General features: G+C 31.9%; 1 protein-coding gene across 1 annotated transcript; it reads right to left on the reverse strand.

Annotated features, from left to right (window-relative positions):
• Window positions 1-3,969: 3,969 nt before the first annotated feature.
• Window positions 3,970-21,293, reverse strand: LOC124532454. The gene is made up of 5 exons (XM_047107356.1): window positions 21,209-21,293; window positions 11,483-11,648; window positions 9,743-9,851; window positions 7,970-8,132; window positions 3,970-4,107 (listed from the first exon to the last, which is right to left on the reverse strand). Exons 1-5 carry the CDS (start codon window positions 21,227-21,229, stop codon window positions 3,970-3,972), a joined length of 597 nt encoding a protein of 198 aa, XP_046963312.1. The 5' UTR covers window positions 21,230-21,293.
• Window positions 21,294-23,907: the final 2,614 nt, after the last annotated feature.

Here is a 23,907-nt window from a genome sequence, read left to right on the forward strand (position 1 = left end):
GCGTTGTGATATTTTGGCAATTTTTGAACGAGTTGAATTAAATGCAACACCGTTGCCCTAAGTCCTCTTTTCCTTTTGACTATAAGGTTGGAGTTTATCTCTAGCAAGTTAAGAGCTGAGATGGCCCAGTGGTCAGAACGCATTGTGATATTTTGGCAATTTTTGAACGAGTTGAATTAAATGCAACACCGTTGCCCTAAGTCCTCTTTTCCTTTTGACTATAAGGTTGGAGTTTATCTCTAGCAAGTTAAGAGCTGAGATGGCCCAGTGGTCAGAACGCGTTGTGATATTTTGGCAATTTTTGAACGAGTTGAATTAAATGCAACACCGTTGCCCTAAGTCCTCTTTTCCTTTTGACTATAAGGTTGGAGTTTATCTCTAGCAAGTTAAGAGCTGAGATGGCCCAGTGGTCAGAACGCGTTGTGATATTTTGGCAATTTTTGAACGAGTTGAATTAAATGCAACACCGTTGCCCTAAGTCCTCTTTTCCTTTTGACTATAAGGTTGGAGTTTATCTCTAGCAAGTTAAGAGCTGAGATGGCCCAGTGGTCAGAACGCGTTGTGATATTTTGGCAATTTTTGAACGAGTTGAATTAAATGCAACACCGTTGCCCTAAGTCCTCTTTTCCTTTTGACTATAAGGTTGGAGTTTATCTCTAGCAAGTTAAGAGCTGAGATGGCCCAGTGGTCAGAACGCGTTGTGATATTTTGGCAATTTTTGAACGAGTTGAATTAAATGCAACACCGTTGCCCTAAGTCCTCTTTTCCTTTTGACTATAAGGTTGGAGTTTATCTCTAGCAAGTTAAGAGCTGAGATGGCCCAGTGGTCAGAACGCGTTGTGATATTTTGGCAATTTTTGAACGAGTTGAATTAAATGCAACACCGTTGCCCTAAGTCCTCTTTTCCTTTTGACTATAAGGTTGGAGTTTATCTCTAGCAAGTTAGGAGCTGAGATGGCCCAGTGGTTAGAACGCGTTGTGATATTTTGGCAATTTTTGAACGAGTTGAATTAAATGCAACACCGTTGCCCTAAGTCCTCTTTTCCTTTTGACTATAAGGTTGGAGTTTATCTCTAGCAAGTTAGGAGCTGAGATGGCCCAGTGGTCAGAACGCGTTGTGATATTTTGGCAATTTTTGAACGAGTTGAATTAAATGCAACACCGTTGCCCTAAGTCCTCTTTTCCTTTTGACTATAAGGTTGGAGTTTATCTCTAGCAAGTTAGGAGCTGAGATGGCCCAGTGGTCAGAACGCGTTGTGATATTTTGGCAATTTTTGAACGAGTTGAATTAAATGCAACACCGTTGCCCTAAGTCCTCTTTTCCTTTTGACTATAAGGTTGGAGTTTATCTCTAGCAAGTTAGGAGCTGAGATGGCCCAGTGGTTAGAACGCGTGCATCTTAACCGATGATTGCATAGATATTTCGTACAAAAATCAACTATTACTATCAACTTTACAACAGTGTTCTCCTGCATATTTAAAATATCTATTTTTAGCATAATGTCTTCTAAAATATCGATATAGTCACTATGTGACCGATTAGAAATACTCCGAAAACTTGACACTGAAAATTAACTAGCACTGGTTATAATACGAAACCTTAAAGAATAGATTCAGGACAAGAAATTTCCAATGATACTAAAAAAAACAGTTTGTCATGTAAATACCCTGGAGTTGAAATCAAAATTATAACAATAAAATTAAAATTATAACATAATTTATACATATGAAACAAATTAAAAAATATTTATATTAAAGAACAATAAATTTGTTTTGCATTACAAAATAAGTCCTAATCCAATTCAAAAGAACAATATTTTCAGTATTTTCCGCTTCTGTTGTGCTAAATGCTATTTTTCTGATTGGTGACAAAGTTGCTACGCGTGTTGTCTTACAAATAACATGTAGTCATTCCCTGGTGCATACTCAGTATACCTGTGTACCTTGCCATCATTACCATGACTAATCCCAGCAGGAAAGTCAATAGTGAAAAGAAGCATTATAACTGTTCATTGAAAATCTGTGTCACACAAAAGAGTAGGTAGACCTCCTTTTAGCCGCGCTTTGATCTCTTGTGCCTATGAGATCAAAGTGCAGTGGTATCTTCTGTCTTAGACGTATAATTAGGTACTAAAAAACTTTTATTATACAAATATCACCTATATATTATATTAAATATTAATTATCATATCCAAGAGTATCAATAGATGTAAAACAATTAGCTTGTATCATATTCTACTAACATAGTATTTATGAAAATAAATTGAACATTAGGATTTAAATTATCGAGGAATCTTTTATAATCTATGATATTCACTATGATTTTGCGAAAAGATTGTGTTTCAAACGTCGAAAAAAATACTATCGGAATTATGAAACTGAAAAATTAAACTGGATATAATATAATAATTAAGTGTAATAGTGTTGTATTATAAATATATATGATAGTAATCACAATTTTTTAGTAGTGCGCGATATAGCTGAGGTATTATTTATATTACCCAATGAAATACGTATATCTTTGTAACTACTTTAAGTGGAATAAGGCTGTACGAAAATTCGACAATATTATGGTATTCATAATAAAAACATATTCAATTAAAGACGAAAATGGACAATGGAATTATTGTTAAAAAAAAAATTACAACAACAACAACAGCTTGTAAATTCCCACTGCTAGGCTAAAGGCCTCCTCTCCCTTTGAGGAGAAGGTTTGGAACATATTCCATCACGCTGTTCCAATGCGGGTTGGTGGAATACACATGTGGCAGAATTTCTATAAAATTAGACACATGCAGGTTTCTCACGATGTTTTCCCTTACTGCTGAGCACGAAATGAATTATGAAGACAAATTAATCACATGAATATTCAGTGGTGCTTGGCTGGGTATGAACCCGCAATCATCGGTTAAGATGCACGCGTTCTAACCACTGGACCATCTCGACTCTCTTTTACTATTTTATTCTTTTCTTAAAAAAGAAATTTTATTACATTAACCAATTTCAATAAATTGTTACATACAATAACAATATATAAAAAGTCTAAGTTGAGACTCATCATAACTCGATGGGATGAACACAAGCCAGAGGAAAACTGTTGAGATAATCCGTGGCAGTATTCATTTTAAGATAAATCGCTCGTGATTAAAAAATATATAAGTAGTACGGGGATAATTATTATTATCAATTACCATCTAAGTGTAGTTTGAAGGTTCTTGTTAGTTCTTAAAGATAGAACACGCGATCACACCATTAAGGGGCACTGAAGTTTTATCATAGGTAAAATTTAATTGACATCATTTGTAAATGACCGTTCAAGGTGCTTATAAAAGCGTAGTTGAATAAAATATGTCTACATATATTAATTTCAAAGTGTATATTTGTTATATATTATACCTATGAAACAAAAAATATCCGAAACGTATTTTATTTATATTATACTGTATTTTATTTTATGGTCAGTTTTTATAAATCAAATCTTACAAGTAAAATGTACAAGAAAATTGGTACATTATGCGATCTTCTTGCTAAAACAGATGGATGGATGGACTGTTTCCATAAATGGTATCGTATCAAATACATTTACCATATCAATACCGTATACATTTAAAATACATAAATAATTAAAAATTGCCAAGCGCACTGGACCGCTTTCGTGGTTAGACAAACGAAGATATTAATTTTAAAACTGTATATAGTTAGTTATAAACAGTTAAATACAATTCAATTCAATATAAAATGTTATTTAGATGATTCCAGTTTCCACTGCCTCGGTGATCCACTGAGATCCCACTTACACATATACAACTAGCACTCTCTCTTAAAAAAGAGAGGCCTGGGTAAAAATCCAGACCATTGAGCACGATTATATTTCCTGAGTAGTTGCTTATTCTTCTTTGATAAGGCGCGCCGTAATCAGTAAGAAGAATATCATGACAATGTTCCAGTAATTAAAAAAAATATACGAAATTACTTACCCATATCATCAATAAGCGGCGCCATACGAAGCGTGACCCCTACTAGAAGCAAGCAAAGGAAAAGCAGCAGGCAAGCTGTCACCATGATGGTGTAGCGAGCGCGCCGTGGGAGCTCGTCAGGGTCCAATACCTAGTGAACATACGAACAAACATTTAATTTACATTACTTTACTTAATTTTCACAATACTTTAATCATACATTAAGTGCTGCTGAAGTTGAGATGAGAAATTGCTACTCGGTGTGACTCTAATATCATAAAAGGTACAACATATTAATTTTAAAGTGGTTTAAATTAGATAAAACATTATATTTTATTGATTACAAATGAGTAGAAATAAAATAAGTCATTTAAAAATACTTTTTTAGTATGTTAAACATTCCTATACACAGAGTAACAATCAGTCAATAGTTTAGAAGAAAATATATATTTCAACTTTTCTAAAAGTATTTAATCAAATAAAATAACATATGAATAATACTTTAATATACAAATCTATAAACAAACTTCCTATCTGTGTCTGTACGTATCTCTGCTTTCACTCAATGAAATCTGATCCGTTTTTTTGCTAATAAAAGGAGCTCTGAAAAAGAAAATTGTTAATATTTTATACAATATGACTGAACAGCGTTGTATTCACTGAACTGTTTTCATTTGCTAACATGGCTAACACTAAAAAGCCTAGAGGAAAGCATTTCATGATAGCATATACTATCTATATTAAGGTAAATTCATAATAACTATTTATTAAATTTTTTTAATAAACTATAGGATGTTTCGAAGCCATTTCCAATATATCCATATTAATCCTTATCTTTGAATATGTTCGTTGCTATATCATTTAATATAGATTAAAATTTATTTGTAACAAGTCTTTGTCGAAGGAATACTTTAAAATATAACACTTTCTAAATTACGTGCAACAAAAATTTGTTCACAATAACGAGCAGTCGGACGAGCACTCATCACGGCCGTAACAATAAAATCTTGACCTTTTGCAATTCCAACTACCCCAATTTCAATCTACGAACTGTGAATGAATATTGATCTATTATTTCACGATAAAATTACGACTCAAGACAATTTTTATGTCCTATATACAATTTATTTACATTTTATTAAATTTATACAACAATAACAACAACAACAACAACAGCCTGTAAATTCCCACTGCTGGGCTAAAGGCCTCCTCTTCCTTTGAGGAGAAGGTTTGGAACATATTCCACCATGCTGTTCCAATGCAGGTTAGTGGAATGCACATGTGGCAGAATTTCTATGAAATTTGTCACATGCAGGTTTCCTCACGATGTTTTCCTTCACCGCTGAGCACGACATGAATTATAAAGAAAAATTAAGCATATGAAACAGCGGTACTATCCTGGGTTTGTACCCGCAATCATTGGTTAAGATGCACGCATTCTTACCACTGGGCCATCTCGACTCTATTACACTACTATTCAATTTATAAGCTTTATAAAATACTAACGACTCGCACCGGCTTCGCACAGGTGCAAATCTGATACTAACTATACTACAGAGTTTGTTTATTTACGATATGACATTAGACACCTCTAAAATTATGAGCGTTTGTTAACTATATTGTTCATGTATTATATACAAACAGCTTCCTCTCGAAACGCTCTATCTAATAAAAAAAAACACATCAAATCCTTTGCGTAGTTTTATAGATTTAAGAGTAGACAAGCGACTTTGTTTTATACTATGTAGTGATGTATTTGTAAGTACCGCCTTAATATTTTATTCGCGCACTTCCTATTTGCTTTACAATAAATTGTACCCTTCCGAAGGCAGAGCGGGTTTTTAGTAATTGTATAATTTATCGCTCATTCAACGTCAAGGCAATTGATTACGGAAAATTATTTGGTGATACATTTTATTGACTTTAACGTATTTTATACAATATGATAAAACATGAGAAATATTATAAAATATAAATTACATTCCTATAAAAGTGGGTTACACTATGAAAAAGTGAACTCCTAGGATGTCTTGGTAGAATAAAACTCCTCAAAAGTCGGTGAAATCCTTAAGAAATTCAAACTTTTTTGAACATTAATTCATCTTTAATATTAACAACATGAATATTAATTCATCTTAATTCGAATAATATTCAGTTTAAGAAAAGTGACGTCCATTATTAATAAATGTATTTTGTGTAAGTATAATAATTAGGCATTATTAGTAGAAGGTACCGGCTGCCAGTCACTCCCTTTAACTCTATTGATCAGTTTATTTTTTGTTATTTTATTCTAGTAATTTTTATTTCATGGTGTCTAACTTGAATGGGCGATAAAATAAATTCGAAATTCACATTCTAACACAAAACCTCTTAAAAATAGTACAAATCAAATCAAAATATACTTTATTCAAGTAGGCTTTTACAAGCATTTTTGAATCGTCATTTAAAAAGTATATTAAGTGAAGCTACTAATACAGTAGTACAATTTTAATTACTCATTTTCGTTTTAAATTTATATTGTAATTTTACTTTTTAATAGTATATATCGCAAAATATGCAAATTTTGAATTTCAATTTCAACAATTGCAATATTGGTCTATTAAATGGAATAAAATCACTACAATATAGTATATATAATGCATAAAAATTACTAAGCGTGTTGTTTTAAAAATATTTATCCAATTCTTCATACATCATTAAATCTTTTGTAAATTAACCTGTCTCTAAATCTGTTTTTTGTATATTCATATTTTATTAATGACTTCTTGTTTTGCTTTTATGCAAACCCTTGTTATTTTAGCGTTCATTTGTTTAAATATACATTGTTGATACCGTTAAGAACATAACATCGAGTACATTAAAATTGGATAGTTTCACAGATATTGTATATAAATAAACCCGTGGTTTTTAGATCAGACCCATGCTTTCTTTTCACTGAATAATACATAAGACGAACAAATTGGCACCGTCAAGTAGAACATTTTCTGGTGGTATATATATTTAAATGTGTGGTGTTTGGAACATACCAAATGCTAAGCGCTTGTACAGATTGGAAAACACCGAATGCTAAACGACATCTATAGTTGTTCGACAATACTTTTCCACTAAAAACATTAGTTAATAAATGCCACACATTACAATATAACTCATATTCATTATCGGGAACCACAAAAAACTTTATCAATGTAAAATTACTAATTTAAGAGGGACTATTGAATACATAATTATCGGAAAAAAAATCCTTATTTATGCTGTTTTTTTAACAACTGAACTATTCATGATTATCATGAAGTTATGCATACACTTTACATGTTGCAAAAAAAGGGATAGTTTACTTAAAACCTGCCCCGGCTCAAAAATACTTAGCCACGGAACAAATCTATTTTTTCATATAATTTCGTATGAGGGCGTGAATATTCGAAATTTAAGTAAGCGTAAATAATTTTATGGTCTTATATTTCCTTGATTTCGAGGATTTTTAATTGAATAAATAAGGAAGACAAAATCGCTTCATTGATCGATTAAAATGGTGTGTACTCGTAACTGCCCTAATTTGAACGATAGCTTCATTTCAATCAATCTAATCAATTTCATTCAAGTAAACTATAAAGTGAAGCGTTTTTGATTCTTCAATATTCAATTACTGCCACCGTTTTGGAGAGCAGCCTCCTGTGAGAAAAAACGGCAAGAAAATCGCATTGTTGGTCTTTTGAAATAAACAGATTTACAATGCTGTTTTTTTACAATAATTTGAGTCGTGTGATGGAACCCGAGCCTAAATCCAGGCTTTTTTTTCTAAAAGTTATTATTTTAAATGAATAATAAAATAAGATTTATAATTAATTTAGTCTTTATAAACTTTTTAAATATTTCCCGATATCTTAGTACATATCGGTATATATGCGTATACCATACCCTAAAAATTTCTCTGTACCGTATGTAAACGGAAAGTAGGGATTACAAGTTTGTTCCTTTTTCTTGTATTGATAGTATGTATCAGCTTTGTAACTGACGTGTATAACTTTAGCCTGTTCGTCGATGGCTGACACGAGGAGTGTGCGGTGCTTTCTGGGCTTCTGTGCTTGTGCTTGCGCGTGTGCCTGGGCGCGTGCATGCCTCCTGCGCCGACGACGTCGACGCTCCATCTCCAACTGTTCCGGACTCGTTAACTTCTCCCTGTAAGATAAAATAATTAATTTCATTAGCTTCAACGTCAAAATAAAATAACTACAAATGTTAATCGGAGCTAAGAATGTAAATATTGTCGAAAATAATTTTAAGTTTTATTATGACACTTAAATATATCGTACATGGTAACTCTTGATACAATTGAAGCGATGAGAAGATTATAAAACGAGAGCGCGGCTGCGCGAACGTTATCAGGGCTGAGATCAAATAAATGCTGTCAGAGCATCGTACGAGCACTTTCTGGTAAATACCATCACTATTTCTACCGTCGAGAAATAACATTTAGTTTTATTCGATTTCTGCTTTAAAGAAAAATGAGCCAGTATAACTAGAGCCTTAGCCTCTAACGATTACATCACTTTAATCATAAAAGTAGAAAATATTGATAGACGAAATTGGCTTTTTGGCTATTGGGTAATCATATTACGGTATAAACAATTATCTTTTTTAATTAGTCAAGGTCCTAATTTCAGAACTGACAAGTCAGGTAGTTAATTAGAGAGATAATACCAATTTGATTGGACTTTATAATTAAAGCACCATTAGATGGTACCTAAAATCTTTATATATCTTAGTATTTATTTATAAAATAATTTAAATTATTTAACTTCTGTAATCCAGAAAAACCGTATACAGTGCAACCTCGATATAACAAATCGGACATAATACAATCAGAATTTACAGTAAGAATTACGGACTTAAAAAAAATTGAAATAGATTGCATTCCTAAGCGTATGTCCATGGCAAGTTTATAACAATTACATTAACAGTATAGTGCTCTTACACATAACTATCAAAACAGTATATATATAGCCTACAGAAAATAAAATAAAAACGTTGCGATTGCCGGAATAACGAGCTTATTATTAACTATCTATGGATTTTTGTCTTCATAATTGATAACGTTTCCCTTTTCTGTAACTGACAAGGAACACCTTTTATATTTCTCAGCCATTTCAAATTGAATCTTCAACAATAGTCACGAACAGCAGTGTTCACATTACTCTACATCAAACAACCGTGATTGTTTTACGAAAAAGCCTGTCGAAACCTGTCGCGACATGAATCACTATGAGATCAAGGGTCATACGTTGGTGAGAACGTTATATAAAAAGTTCGCAAAAAATGTTCACAGTGCAAAGGTTTATTTTATATTGACTCTTATGAACAATTCAGGATTACGAAGAATTTGTTAAATCGACAAAGTTTATTGAGGTTCGTTATATTAAGGTTGCAGTGTATTTCGATTAGTTTCAAGTTATTTGTAATTAAATAAATAACATAATATTCATAGTTCACATTAACAGTCTGTAAATTTCCCACAGCTGGGCTAAGGCATCTTCCTTTGAAAGGAGGTTTGGAGCATATACCAGTTATTGCGAGATACATGTCAAAATTTTCATGTTGAAATTAGTCACATGTAGTTTTCCTCGCGATGTTTTCCTTCACCGCCGAGTTCGAGATGATTTACAAACATAAAATAAGCAGATGAAAATTCATTGGTGCATGCCTGGGTTTGAACCCAAAATCATGGGTTAAGATGCACGCCTTAGACTAAATAAAATTTTAAGAAATACTGATAATTGGTTTTTTCTTACCCGTGTGTGTGTAACTTGAGTTTTTTCTTCTTATTTTGATGGTCGAACTCATTCTCACACCAATGCGACGGCAGCCTCTCGCCGGAACTGCCGACGATCGACGCCTCCTCTACAAATAATACATATAAATCTTTAAATGTATGTTTCTATACCTCATACTAACCAATTATACCTGTATTATAAGAAGAATCTAAAGTCAAATTATAATTACTTGTAGTTTTCTTCTATCTTAAGAGAAGCTGCTATTTATACCGTCTGTAATCTTTTATTAAATTTCAAAGAGATTTTACATAAACGTTTTAGAAAAAAAAGCTGTGACGTCATGTCAGAGCAATTAACTTTGACGGTAGTCTCCGGTATCACGCCGACAACCTCGAAAAGCGCTCCTCTATTCCCACAGATCTAATAAATTGTAACGAAATGAAAAAAATAATAAGCTTTAAGTACGTGCTTATTTTCTTTTCATTATTAATTTGGTTTGATTAAAACAATTTTTGCGACATTCTAATATTATTAATATTTAAAATTCACTATAGTCATAGTTTTTATTGATACAAGAAGAATATAAAAAATTTGTTATAATAATACAACGCGTACGAATTCGGAACCTAATGTATATCAAAATGTCTATAAATGGTTATTAATATATAAACAGTTACCTTGTCCATTTCTGTATTTATCTTCCTAACATTGTTTCAGTGAAGTGCTTTTTATTAAAGCATAATCTTTATATCAACAACAATGGGAACAAATACATAATTGAAAATGGAGGCCTAAGCCCACAGCTATGCTAAGGCCTCTTCTCGTGGATTAGCGCTTATTCCACCATGCTGCTTCAGTGAGAATTGGCCGAGATAATAAGTACAAATTAAGCACATATAAATTCATTGCTCGCCAGGGTTTGATCCTGCTAACATGCACCTGTACTAACCACTGGGCCAGCTCAAGTCAAAATCCAAATACAGAATAAATATAAAAATAAAAAATGTTTACACGCCATAAATACCGATTCCGTAATAAGAACTTTTATGCGACTTCGCGAAAGAACCGTTCGGTGATAGTAAACATGCTGAGTAAGCAAAAAGAAAATGAGCGTACCTACGATTCAATTACTCTCTGCTAGAGCAACAAATACCATTAAATTGGAGACTTTTTATGTTTATTTATTTAGTATTGCTATCATTACTTATACTCACAAAAACACAGTGAAATTTTTAATAAAATGTTATAAAATTACAATAATTTAACCGAACATTTTGTTTTGTCAACTATTTATATAAATAAATAACAATATATAATACGTATTCCTCACTCGCCCAAGAGACAACTTCTTTTAAATATTTTTAACGGTATATCTGAATATGTAGATCCTTTTCAATTAGCGTCTTTTTCAAAAACATTGTAAATATTAACAATAATGATTTCAACTAACCTTTCTTAAGCTTATCATCATTACATAATATAAATCAAAGTCGCTTACCATTGTCTGTCTCTATATATGCTTAGATCTTTAAAATTACGCAACGGATTTTGATTTTTTTTTAATAGATAGAGTGATTCGAGAGGAGGCATTTGTATATAATACATGGAAAATATCGTAAAGAAACACTGATAAGATTCTAATTTGAAATAAAATTATTAACTTAAATAAACAAATTCTGTAGTATATTTAATATATATGTTACTATATTGCACCTGTACGAAGTCAGGGCTGGTCGCTAGTTATAATTATACACATACCGTCGGACACGTGGTTGCGCAGTAGCAAGAGGAGCGGGTGTGTTCGCGCGCGGCGCCGGGCCTGTTCCGCGTGTAGCGCGCGCGCCTTCCGCTCCACTAGCGCCACCAACACGGCCTCCAGCCGCGCCGCGCCCGACTCCTCCGTGCATACCGCTTTGTCGACCGTCTGCAACGTAAAACGCATAGCAATCCATATTTAAATTGTTTTATATTTTATTAATGTGTTAAATCACTATATTGAAAGTCATGTCAAATACTCATGTTATAAAATCAAGCCTGGCATTAGCAATAGTCTGGATTTGGGTGGGTACATTTATGCGCTAAAGGATACTATGTCTGTGTATACACAACATAGAAGTTAATGTTAAATTCAATATAATTAATTGAGACAGATTTCACATTTAAAATAGCTTTATATTTTTGCACCAACATATATTTGATACGGGAAAGATATAAATGTATGTATATATATTAAAAACTGTCTACAATAAAACTTTAATATATACTGCGACTATTAGAACTCCCATAAAATGACGAATCAATCGCCATTCTGTTCAAAATATAGGGTTTTCAAAGATTTAAACATATATTTAACTGTGACTTAATTCTTAAATTAAGCTAATAATAAAAACACTTTTTAATACATAATAATTAAAAATAAAAAAATATTTATCTTGTTTTTACCATTATTATTAATGTAAAATAATATTTGAAATGTAAAACTCTCGTCAAGCTTTCGTTTCAAAAATGATTAAAACGTCTACAAAGTCGTTTCTTCATACTAAATTGAAAAGTTAAACATTAGTTTATTTTTAATTTGCAATCGAAATATATGTTATGTTGTTTCATAAAGTAATTACTAACCCTGAGGAGTTGTCTCGGGATATGTATATGAAAGATATTCCTGAATATTTTCATTTCATTGAAATGTTTTTGTTTGAAATTAATTGAATTTTATCCGACTCTTTCATTTGATAATGTTCTTTTAGACATACGTTTTTCGCATTGATTATTCACCGGATAAAATAAAACATCATACACATAACATAAAACACATTAAGTCACTGCATAGATACGTTAATCAGTGGTGTTATCACAACTTTTATCAAATATATTTTCAAATCAATGTAACACGGAATTAAAAAAGTATTGTTACATAGAATTAAGCAAAAATTAAAATAGTACTTAATATAAGACTAGATAGTCAAATAAGTAACCATACTTTGTATTATGAATTAAAAACTACACTTACTCGACTCCTCTTGGATTTAAATTCAAATGACTAAATAATGTAATTTTTTGTCGAAATAAAAAATGGTCTAAGTAATTTTATTATTCTATATACATATTACCTATTGAAAGTGGCACTTATAAAAGTCTCCCGTCTTACAATATCTTAATACGGTCTTTATCATGGCGTAAAAACATATCAAAACTTGTTAATTTCTTTTAATGTAAAAGTCTTTGTTAGAAGCCCTTGTCAACTTCCTTTAACCCCAATAAACCACTGGCTCAGAGTAGAACGGCTTTAGGCTTCATTTCAAACAAAGTTTTGTAAATGGAAACAATCGATAGTACCAACGATACTAAATTGACTAACGCATGATTCCCCGATAAAGTTCGACGAGTCTGTTCATAAACGCGTAATGGAATAAACATTGTGCTTAAATCGTATTCTGATTTTCAGACGACTGAATAAAATAGAGTGTAATCAATTCAGGATTCATGTAGAGTATACTTTACGTTCTTTTTTAGGCGAAAGGTGGTGGTTGTGCGAGACAGAAAATATTTTAAAAATCGAAAAACGTTCGTGTATTCATGTGAGACGATTTATTACATTCTTTTTAATAGCCAACATCATCTGGACACAAACAACAAACAACAATAACAGCCTGTAAATTCGCACTGCTGGGCTAAAGGCCTCCTCTCCCTTTGAGGAGAAGGTTTGGAACATATTCCACCACGCTGTTCCAATGCGGGTTGGTGTAATACACATGTGGCAGAATTTCTATGAAATTTGTCACATGCAGGTTTCCTCACGATGTTTTCCTTCGCCGCTGAGCACGAGATGAATTATAAAGACAAATTAAGCACATGAATCAGCGGTGCTTGCCTGGGTTTGAACCCGCAATCATCGGTTAAGATGCGCGCGTTCTTACCACTGGGCCATCTCGACTCTGGACACCGAGACACTTATTTTTATTATAGTTATTTAAGATTACCATTTGAAATTACCTAGCAGTAGGAGGGAAATAAAACCAATGTTGTTTTTACAGTCAGTTCAATCGCAAAACAGCTGAATCGCTCGAGCAAATGTTTTCAAAGTTAGTAATCAATGGTCAGGATGACTATCGTACAGGCAGGTCCGTATCGATTGGTATCGCACTTGTTTTTCTTTCCCCTTTCGTAATGTAGTCATGCCAAACAGAAGCCGCGTAAGTAGAGCCTGTAACGTTGGTGATAAATTCGCCTTGTTCATGCGTTCAATTTATGTAATTATAATATCTTAAATGACAACGAAAAATCAGCCAAGTGCGAGTCGTATTCGTGGGATAAAGGTTCCGTACCACCACTATGTATGAAAATTGCCGGTTTTCGGATTTTTTACTATATTTGATATTACTTCGTGCTAAATTTAAAAGGAAAGAACCCTATAAATGTTGTGACTGTTTGGAAAATCAGACATAAACGACTATATCTCTCAATTGCGTAAACTTAGAGGTTCCTTTTCCATGGCTCCAAGGCAACGCAGATTCAAGTATTTACTTATTAGTTCTAGGGGAAAAGGCTCATACGTAAAAAAATAAACCGTTAATCGGAATAAAATTTAGTAAACTGACCATTTGATTTAAAGAATAAATTAAAACATTTACGACATGTTATGACATATTACATCCATTTTACGAAAATCATTCGAATACAGCAGAACTAACATTTTATCGTACAAGTTTTATTAGGTCAAAGTAAAACGTATGTCTAAACCCGAGTCAGCTTTGCTTGACTTTATGAAACAAACATTTAAAATGGACATGATGTTATATTTGTTCAACCTATTTGAGCCTATTATTATAAAGTTACTTTACGATTTCATTACTAAAGTACCCACATAGGCTAATAATATGTCTTAACCCATATCGCAGCTCTGACAGACGGAAAAGAGGTCAACCTAGGCCCATGATGAGGCTTTGAGCAAACACGTCTGGATGTAACAATTAAAATGTATACCAAATAAACAAGGATATTAAAAAAAACACATTGGTTCTAATTAATATTCAGAAGACTAAGAGAACTAAGAGTTCAGAAGTAGTATGACAAAGCTCTCATATTTACCATGAAATGAAAATCCTAATGTGCTGTATATTATTTTTTACAAATAAATTTAATGCCATATCGGTATTTCTAAAGTAGTCGATTCTAGTATTTTTTCTCAGATTTCATGATTGGGCGACAGTTGCAATTCACAAGAGGAGACAAAGGTTGTACGAATTTTATAATGATGAATCATACAACCGGTCTTTTTTCATTCATTAACTATGTAAGTGCGTACTCAAAACTATTCAAACGAGTTTGTTCCAGAGCCAAGTCGTTACACGTAAGCAAAAAAATATAGACGCCCCAGATAAAATTAAAATGACGTGGAAAATTATTAATTGCGATACTATGATGTTACATAAATAACATACCCAACTCCAAACTACCAATCGACTATAATGCAATTTCTTTGTAATCAGGATGTTGAAATTATTTTGGTTTTTTGCTGACTTTTCCTACAACTTTCGTTCTCCTCAACGGTCAACGAATTGTTACTAAAAAGCAATGTTTAAGTTACTTATATGAGGTTCTAGTGTAAATCTTTAAGCTTAAAAGATATTATAAGTCCTTTCAAATTAGCTGTTTAGAAAACGACCGATCCATTCTCTGTTAAAGTAGAGAATAATTTATGTGATTGCACCTTACCTTGAAACCACATTCAATAATTGAACTCTTAGTTTAGTTCATCGTGTTTCTTGACCTCATGAAACAAAGTAATGCCAAAATTAAAAATAAGTGATACTTGAAACCCCAATAATTACTGGCTCATCTCTGTACTACCAACTATTTGCAAGAACTTTGGAAATTTATTGCAATAATAAAAATTTTATACCTTTTAAGACTAACAAGTTGCCACACAATACTACAATACTACTTTTTTGGAGACTAGGAGAAGAAACAGAAAGCCTTAGAGATATTTTGTCTATCTAAGACTGGATTGTTCGCAACACCAATCAGAAGATTTTATTTAGAAGGCTTATTATACCAATTGAGTACTACACTCAATCTTCTGATTTAGTATCTGAGCAATCGGATTCAAATGGTTTATATAAATAGAAAGAGTTCTCCTGGGGCTGCAGTCACTGTGGGCGCCCCTAAATGATCTATTCTTGATCCATTTCTCTTTCTCGTTCATAAAAATGACCTACCACATACTTTAGGTAATAAACATTATTGATAATGATAATGAAATATATTTTTATTGCATTTGAACTTTTTCAATTAAAAAAAAAGACGTCAGTGAATATAAAGTAATGTAAACAATACTCGCTTTGAAATAGTACATTGTATTAATAACTTACTGTTAAATAATAAAAAGACAAAATAGGTATATTTAATTCACCACTTGAGAAAAACAAGAAGTAACAGAATCCCAGAAACGGTGAATAATATTCAATTGTAAAATTGCAAATAATAATAAAAAAAATTGCCTTTGTGTGCTATAGGATATTACAAAAAAATATTATGACTTTTTAGTTGATTGGACACCTTGAGAACGAGACAATCGGGTCTAGGGTTTTCATATAACGTATTTTTTTTTTATACAACAATGGTACATGACATGAAAAAAAACCCTGGTGTTTATTTCCAACCTGTGGTAACTTTTGACACTCAACAAACAAGTGTAACGCTTATCTATATTGCATACAGATTCTGACTTTGACATTGAAAATTACTCACTGTTCGAATTTTAAACAGTAATGGTTTATTGTGTTGCATTTAGGCTTGAAAAGTGAATGAGTCACAGATGTAGGCTAACATGTTAGAACTTTGTCTATGAGTAAACCTAGATTATCTGATATGATTTTATTGACTTACCTTAACTTTGATGTAAATTTAGTATTAAAAATGAATGTATAAATCTAACATTTTTTTGTTATGTTATGTATTATACGCAAAACATTTGTTCATAAGCGATTCGATAAACACCTCTGTGTTCCATGTATCAAGCAAATAAATGATAAACCCTACGGACCTTTTGAAAACAAAATAATGTAAAAAAAATAAATTATAATAATTATTATAATTATTATTGGTATTGGGGTACAGATTTTTATAACATAATAATCAAAATAATCTTAATACTTTCCAATTATAAATTCATTAAGTCCAAAGTCTTATAACAATAAAAAAATAATGTTGGTGTTTTTTAAATTAACACACAGATTGTTTGCAAACCATTATTATCAAAATATGTATTTTCTTTTAATTGTACCATTAATTAATTTACATCATATTTACAATTAATATTCAAATTTATTGTTAAGTGTTATATTAAAATATACTGAAGTGAAATTGATTCTGCGGTGGTGTGTTTAACTACGGTGTCCTACTTACGAGTACAAGCTTGCCATTTGAAACTTTTTTTAGCTTTATTAAGTTTCAGCAATAACGGATAGTGGTTGGTACTATGAAATATTTACATTTTTTTCGAAACTTTTCGAAATTCATTTTCATTAAACCTGATATTTTACCGAATAATAGCTGACCATATCATATCCACTAATGGTCATAACCGACTCTTAAAACAAATCACAGACATATGGAGTAGGCACAAAATAAGGCAACATAGTCCTTCTGATAAGAAAGCAAAGCACCATGCCTGCAGCACCATCAGCAGGCAAGACAACAATGGAAGCGATCCCTACTTGATTTGATGGGTAGCTCGAGAGATAGCTCACACACATAAACACAGGTAGGTGCTAACAGGGCATGGCTGTTTCGAACTCAGAGGTAAACTCAGAGTAGAGGCATTACCTAATCGTTAGTTACAGTGCAAACTGTCAATGAAGCCTAGCTTTATGAAACTTATTATGTCATTTTCTATATAACAAACACTTGGAGAAACACCTCAAATCGCGAAAAAATCCTGTTTCAAGACTATTAAATTTGGTTAAAGCTCCGGGATTTCGAGAAGCGATACGCTATTACGCCCTATACTCAAATGTATTTGCCACTTTTTTAAATTCGTAATTAGTCCTAACCTTCAGATCTGAACTGGATAATCAAATCATCGCTCTTCCCTAGAAACCAGAAGTTGGCAAGCGTTCTAATTTTAAACTAACCATTCTCAAAATGTCATTCAATTCTTTAATATTAACTTTCCACTAGCTATAAGATGCCACAACTTGTCCTCGTGTAGCGTTGACGTTAATTTTTATATTTTTTTTAATATATTAGAAGGGACAAAAGAATATGAATAATTATTTTCAATATTCTATTCTTCTTTAATATTGCTTTAAAAATGCTTAAAGAAGAAACATAAATAGCATTAAAAATAACTCGACTATGATACTTTTGATCTACTTAGGTGCGAGCGCTTGATGGATGCTTGTTCCACGAACTTTTTAGACTCCGTTGAGGGGTGACTATATAAAAATAGCAAAGCTTTTACAGTTACATAAACAGTAAAAAAAGGCCTTTAATGAAATCCATTTACATAGACGGTATATTTTTTTGCCAAGTGTTTCAGCTCTGTTTTCGAGGAGACAGAAGATATCTATACAAAATCAACGAATTAAAAAAAAAAACTTATAACTTCATATTACATCATCCCAGGATACGTATCGTCGATTTAAAAATTGATTCCAATAAAAAGAGTAGAACTGGAGAAAATTGAAACAATTTTTCAGAAAATACATGCTAGTTAACTATTTTTCCCTACGCAAAAAGGCAGTGTTGCTTGAGAGGACACGTATCCGGAGGTTCCTTAAACGGGGTCCCTGTTTATTGTTTCAATAAACTAACCATTAACATCCTGGATAAATCCCTACCATTGATATAAAATCATTATTATTTTTAAGTATTTTAAAATGTAAAATATTAATGCGCATGTGCGACTCCGTATCGTACTCAGCACGATACCTACCTGTAAAAATAAATATTTTGTATACACATTTTCTATTTTCGTTTTCCGATTCCGTTTGTAAATTTAATCGAACAATTTATTTATACGTATTTTATTTATAATTGATTTGTAATTGGGATAAGAGATTTTATTCAAAATCAAAATAAACTTTAATCAATAAGGCTTTTTAAATCGTCATTTTACAATTAAGTGAAGCTGCCACCGGTTCGGAAAGTAGATTCTACCGAGAAGAAGCGGCAAGAAACACAGTAGTTACTCTTTTTCAACATTTAAAAAATACGAAGTCATGTTAGTTAAGTACAATTATTTAAATTATTGTATCCTGCTTGGAAGTCAACAGGTGTTAACTCCACTCTTTTTTATCATCTATAAAATCTTGTATCGAATAATATGCCTTTTTTGCCAATGTATTTTTTACAAACGATTTGAATTTACGAAAGGGCAAAGTTAAAAATATCTGCGGAATTTTATTATTGAAACGGATACCTTGCCTCAAGAAGGATATATTGACTTTTATTTATATTATTGTTGTTGTATAGCTACAGACCTAGGAAGCAGAAATATCTATTGGGTTTCTGATGAGAAGAGCTGGCAAAATAATAAGCTACCCAAGATTGGTTTTATTTTTGTCAAAATTTTGAATATAATATTACTTTAACAAAGTATCCAGGCCAACGATCTTGTCAGATCGCAATTATTTCACATGATAGAGTCAGTGTAATGGGTACAATTAAAAAGATAATGTGTTTCTTTGAGTTTTCTTTTTTATGTTTTCTTTCTCTTTGTGCCATCTTGTTTTATAAAATAGTCTTTGATGCAAAGTTATGTAATATTCGAAACCACATTAACATAATGTCAGATAAACTTGATTAATATGGAACTCGACGATATAATGACCAATTCTTTGTGTAAAAAAAGTAATAACAATAAGCCTCCCCATAAAATCTCCACTTAGCAATTTGCACGAAACTCATTGGTGGGTACTTACTTTATCCGCTACTAATAACATACAACAAATTTATAAATGGAATTGCAAAATATTTGTAGATTAAATTAATAATTGGAAGCTATAAAGTAACATCGTATACATAATTTTTAAAGTATTAATCTTTTTGATCTTAAATTTTTGTACTAGGCATTCGCAGGTTGTTCAGGTAATGAATGTTTAAAACTTTACCATATATGAAGAAGCTTCATCGGATTTGTGATGTGGTAAACTCACGCGCCCAATTGAGTTAGGTGTGACGTTAAGATCATAATCATCATCATCATCATCATGTGTCTCTCTCTTTCCCATGGTATGCCTCGATGCTCGATCTGTAACCCTCCTCCTCCAACTCTAGCCGACGTAGCGAAACGTAGCTACAAGTTGCCATAAACTACTCTCACAATACCAAATAAAATAAAGGTTGCCCAAGTTTAATAGACGAGCATTATTTTAAAAAGCTTATATTTTGTGACTGAGATGGAATATTTAATTAAATATGGGTGCAAACGGTTTGGACCATTTATCTCTCGATCCGAATTTTAGATCAAGAACCTAAACTAGACGTTTGGAAACAGTATCCAGTATACTGATTGGTTTATATAAATTTTCCGATAAGGCTATTTATTTCAAAAGTAACCGACAACATTTTTAAAATAAAATATCCATTGCCAAAATATCCTAGCCATTACTTATAAGGAATAGGCCATAAACTTATACTTCGTTAAGAATATTGTTTTAACGAATTTAATGTTTTTGCATTTAATTACATAACTACGACGACATAACTTGTAAATGACTTTACTTTCTCATCCTTTATTTGCTAGGGCTTTGTTTTACGATTGATTACATTAATTCACTGTCAAAATTTATTAGCTAGTCTTAGAGGTACTGGATTCTAATCCAGGGTCGGGTCAATAAAAGTTGTTTTTGTCGGGAATTACTAAGTTGGCAGGAATAGAATCCCATTGCTCGGAAAGCAAGTTAATCCGTTAGTCCTATACTTAATCACCGCTCATATCTATTACATACATGTATACATTATTGCTATCATTTAGGTATAATAGTAAATATGTGAATAAGAACATCTATTTTATTTGGGGTCCGCGCAGCTTGTCTTCTTCTTCCATACTTCTATGTCTGATGTCATCTCACAGGTAACGTTCTTTACAACCATATCGTTTTGCACACAACCCATTTATCGTTTCTTTGGTCGCCCCCTTTCCTCTATTACCATCCACGTCCACGCTCAAGAACTTATATGTATTTAAATAGGTACGCTATTTTCCAGAAAGCACAATATTTAAATAAAATGTATGTGACTCGCATTAGATTTAATCATCAGATGATTAATCATCATTTGAAAAAAGCAATTTCACTATTAAAATTCGAACGCATTTTCGATATTTTATCTTTATTAGTTTTTTTATAAAGATCAATTTTCTTCTCTATTTCTATATAAAGTACGATACATTAATACTCGATTAAAGAGACAGAGCTTCATGGAGCGTGAAATATTCTGATGAGGTAATATTCTTGAGTAGAGTTGGTATGTACTTACATCGGTCGACTGCTGGCGCATGGTGAGCGCGCGGCCGGCCCATGTGGCCGATCATCGCCTCGCGGCCGTCGCTATCACGCGCCACATTGCACCTGATTAGGAAATCATAAGCGTTATATAGGTAACTATATTCTATTATAAAATATAAGATTAATATCTATCCATATAATAAAATTGGAGTGTCTGATATTAAAACAGCCCTTTTTCTCTCAATGCGTATGTTACACGGTACATATACCAAAATAATATTTTTTACAATTTTTGTTTGTCTGTCTGTTTGTTCCGGCTAATATCTGGGAGGGCTGGACCGATTTTGACCGAGCTTTCACTGGCAGATAATTGATATAATAAGGAGTAACTTAAGTTACAATAATATATTTTTTTATTAAATTCAAACGCGTACATGGTCGCGCACAGCTAGTGGTATATACATATATCCATGTATATAAGTATATATAAATGCCGAAAGAATCAAAAACTTCTTAAAGAAAAGAAGTATTTAATCAGCCGAGATTTACAGACTTTTATTACTTACATACTACTGACAAAACCTTGTTTGCTCCTTTAGCAATTTACAATTTAAACAACTACATTGAAAACCATTACATACATTTGCATGTAAATTAAATACATATGAAAATAATTGATATATGTTTAAACATGGAAGTGGTTCCATAACATATTTCACAAAACGGCCTTTTAACGTAAAATTAATTAATTCGGATGTTATCATGAAACTTCATTAATAGAATTAAATGTTTTCACATCATGAGCGACGTTTCAGCTCATAATATAATTTTAATATAAATTTTAAACTACTTCATGACTAAGTGTTTGTCGGCTCATAAATAAGTTTAAATTAAAAATAAAAACCGTAAAGTTTGATATGCGCGTTATTGTATACCCTAAAATAATAAAGGATGAACTTTGACAAACCTTGACAAATTATGACAATATATTGATTCATCAATTATATTATTATTAATACGAGGAAAATTTATAGGATTTGCATATTTCGAGCTTTGTTCCTTGATATTTTTTATCGATTACACTAAAAACTGTCAAATCTACCGAGAAACAAATAAAATCGATTTAGAAGCAGAGGAGAAAAGGCATCAAAATGTTTGGTCTATGCCATTTACATATTGATTGAATATAACATAGTCTCTGTTTGTCTTTGGTATAGTCTGACAAATTAATGGGCGATTTGTTCTGCCCAATCCATCAGCAATGCGCTAACTATGATAATATCGAAATTAGCATACCCTTTGTGCCTATGATAACAATTCAAACCACAATACAAAGAATTGCTTTTGGACGATAGATTAACATATACCGTTGTTACTTCAAAACAAATTGTATTCATTTTATGAACTGAACTGACCTCAAAAAAGGAGGAGATTTAATATTCATAACGATTATTTTTTTTATTTTAGTCAAGCGACTAGAGCGAAATCCGAGGTGGTACCATATTTTTTTCTGACATGGATATAATAAAAACCATATGAAACTCTACTAGAGTAGGCTTTTTATTCTCAGTCATATCTTTACATAGGCTGCTCATATCTTTGGTGTTTCTTTTCCAGAATATCTTTTGTAGTCACTCTTATTAAAAATTCTTTCTTTCTTTCTTCTTCTTCTTCTTTCTTTCTTATTATCCTCTACACCAGTTTCCACATCGCATTCTTTGTTCATCGTGTATTAGTTTCTAACCAATGTAATAAAAATTAATTAAGTTGGTTTTTACTTGTTAGAAACTTAGTGTTCAATCTGAGATTGTGAAGGACTGTTATTCTATTTAAGATTACCTGTTTAGATTAGTTGACCTTTTTATAGACTATTATCGAAACATTGTAATTTAAGATAAACGTAACAATAACAAATAAACCGATATGGTTTAGTGCGTGGTTGGTGTGATCAAAAACCAAATCCCGACTGTCAAATTAATAGAAATATTTTTTAATTTACAAATGCGTATGTGTGTCCATAATGGTCATGTCAAAAGTTCCAAACTCTTTAATTAAAAAGTCAGGATGCCTTTATCCAGCATCGGTATATTAACAATATTGTAATTCCTATTCGACTTAATCATTTTTTTTAAATATTTATTTGCTAACACTAGTAAATATGTATGTAAGTATCAAGAAATCAAATTGGTAGGATTTTAGTTAAGATCAAATATTAAAAAAAGAAACTTTATTTAAACGACTCAAAACATATTAAAGGGTCTCTTTAAAGCTTACTAGGAATATCGTATAATTATTTCCTTTAATATAATAGGATTATATAAAACAATGTATTGGTTATAATGTAAGTATGTATAGTACAAAACAACTTAGATGTCGCATTGGCAAATTTAATAAAACCGAATACTGCAGATTTATACAACCAATAGAATTAGCTTCCTATCGCGCCATTCGACGCTATTCGTCGCTGTGGACTCTCGCGTCAGTTCAACCCGAGAAAGCATGTGCATGTAAATCGACTTGTCAAATTGACGAATATCATATGATATTAGGATATTATACAGGTCTTGTCGTTTGTGTAAAGATCATATTCACATAAGAAATAAATATTGATAATTCGGATATGATCGGTTTTACGAATTTTGTCGATGCTACATCTTAGTTGTGTCGTACTAAAATGTAATCTGACAATAACTGTATATAAGGTTTTATGTAATTATTTAATATAACTCA

The sequence above is a fragment of the Vanessa cardui genome, chromosome 9 (assembly GCF_905220365.1).
Source record: "Vanessa cardui chromosome 9, ilVanCard2.1, whole genome shotgun sequence".
NCBI lineage: Eukaryota > Metazoa > Arthropoda > Insecta > Lepidoptera > Nymphalidae > Vanessa > Vanessa cardui.

Bases quoted from the DNA above. Each gene is read 5' to 3' on its own strand.
- LOC124532454 (XM_047107356.1), bottom strand. From the start codon at position 21,229: ATGCGCCAGCAGTCGACCGAT. The intron at 11,649-21,208 runs GTAAGTACATAC...TTTACGTTGCAG, and splicing joins TGCGCCAGCAGTCGACCGAT to ACGGTCGACAAAGCGGTATG. The intron at 8,133-9,742 runs GTAAGAAAAAAC...TTTATCTTACAG, and splicing joins CTCAAGTTACACACACACGG to GGAGAAGTTAACGAGTCCGG.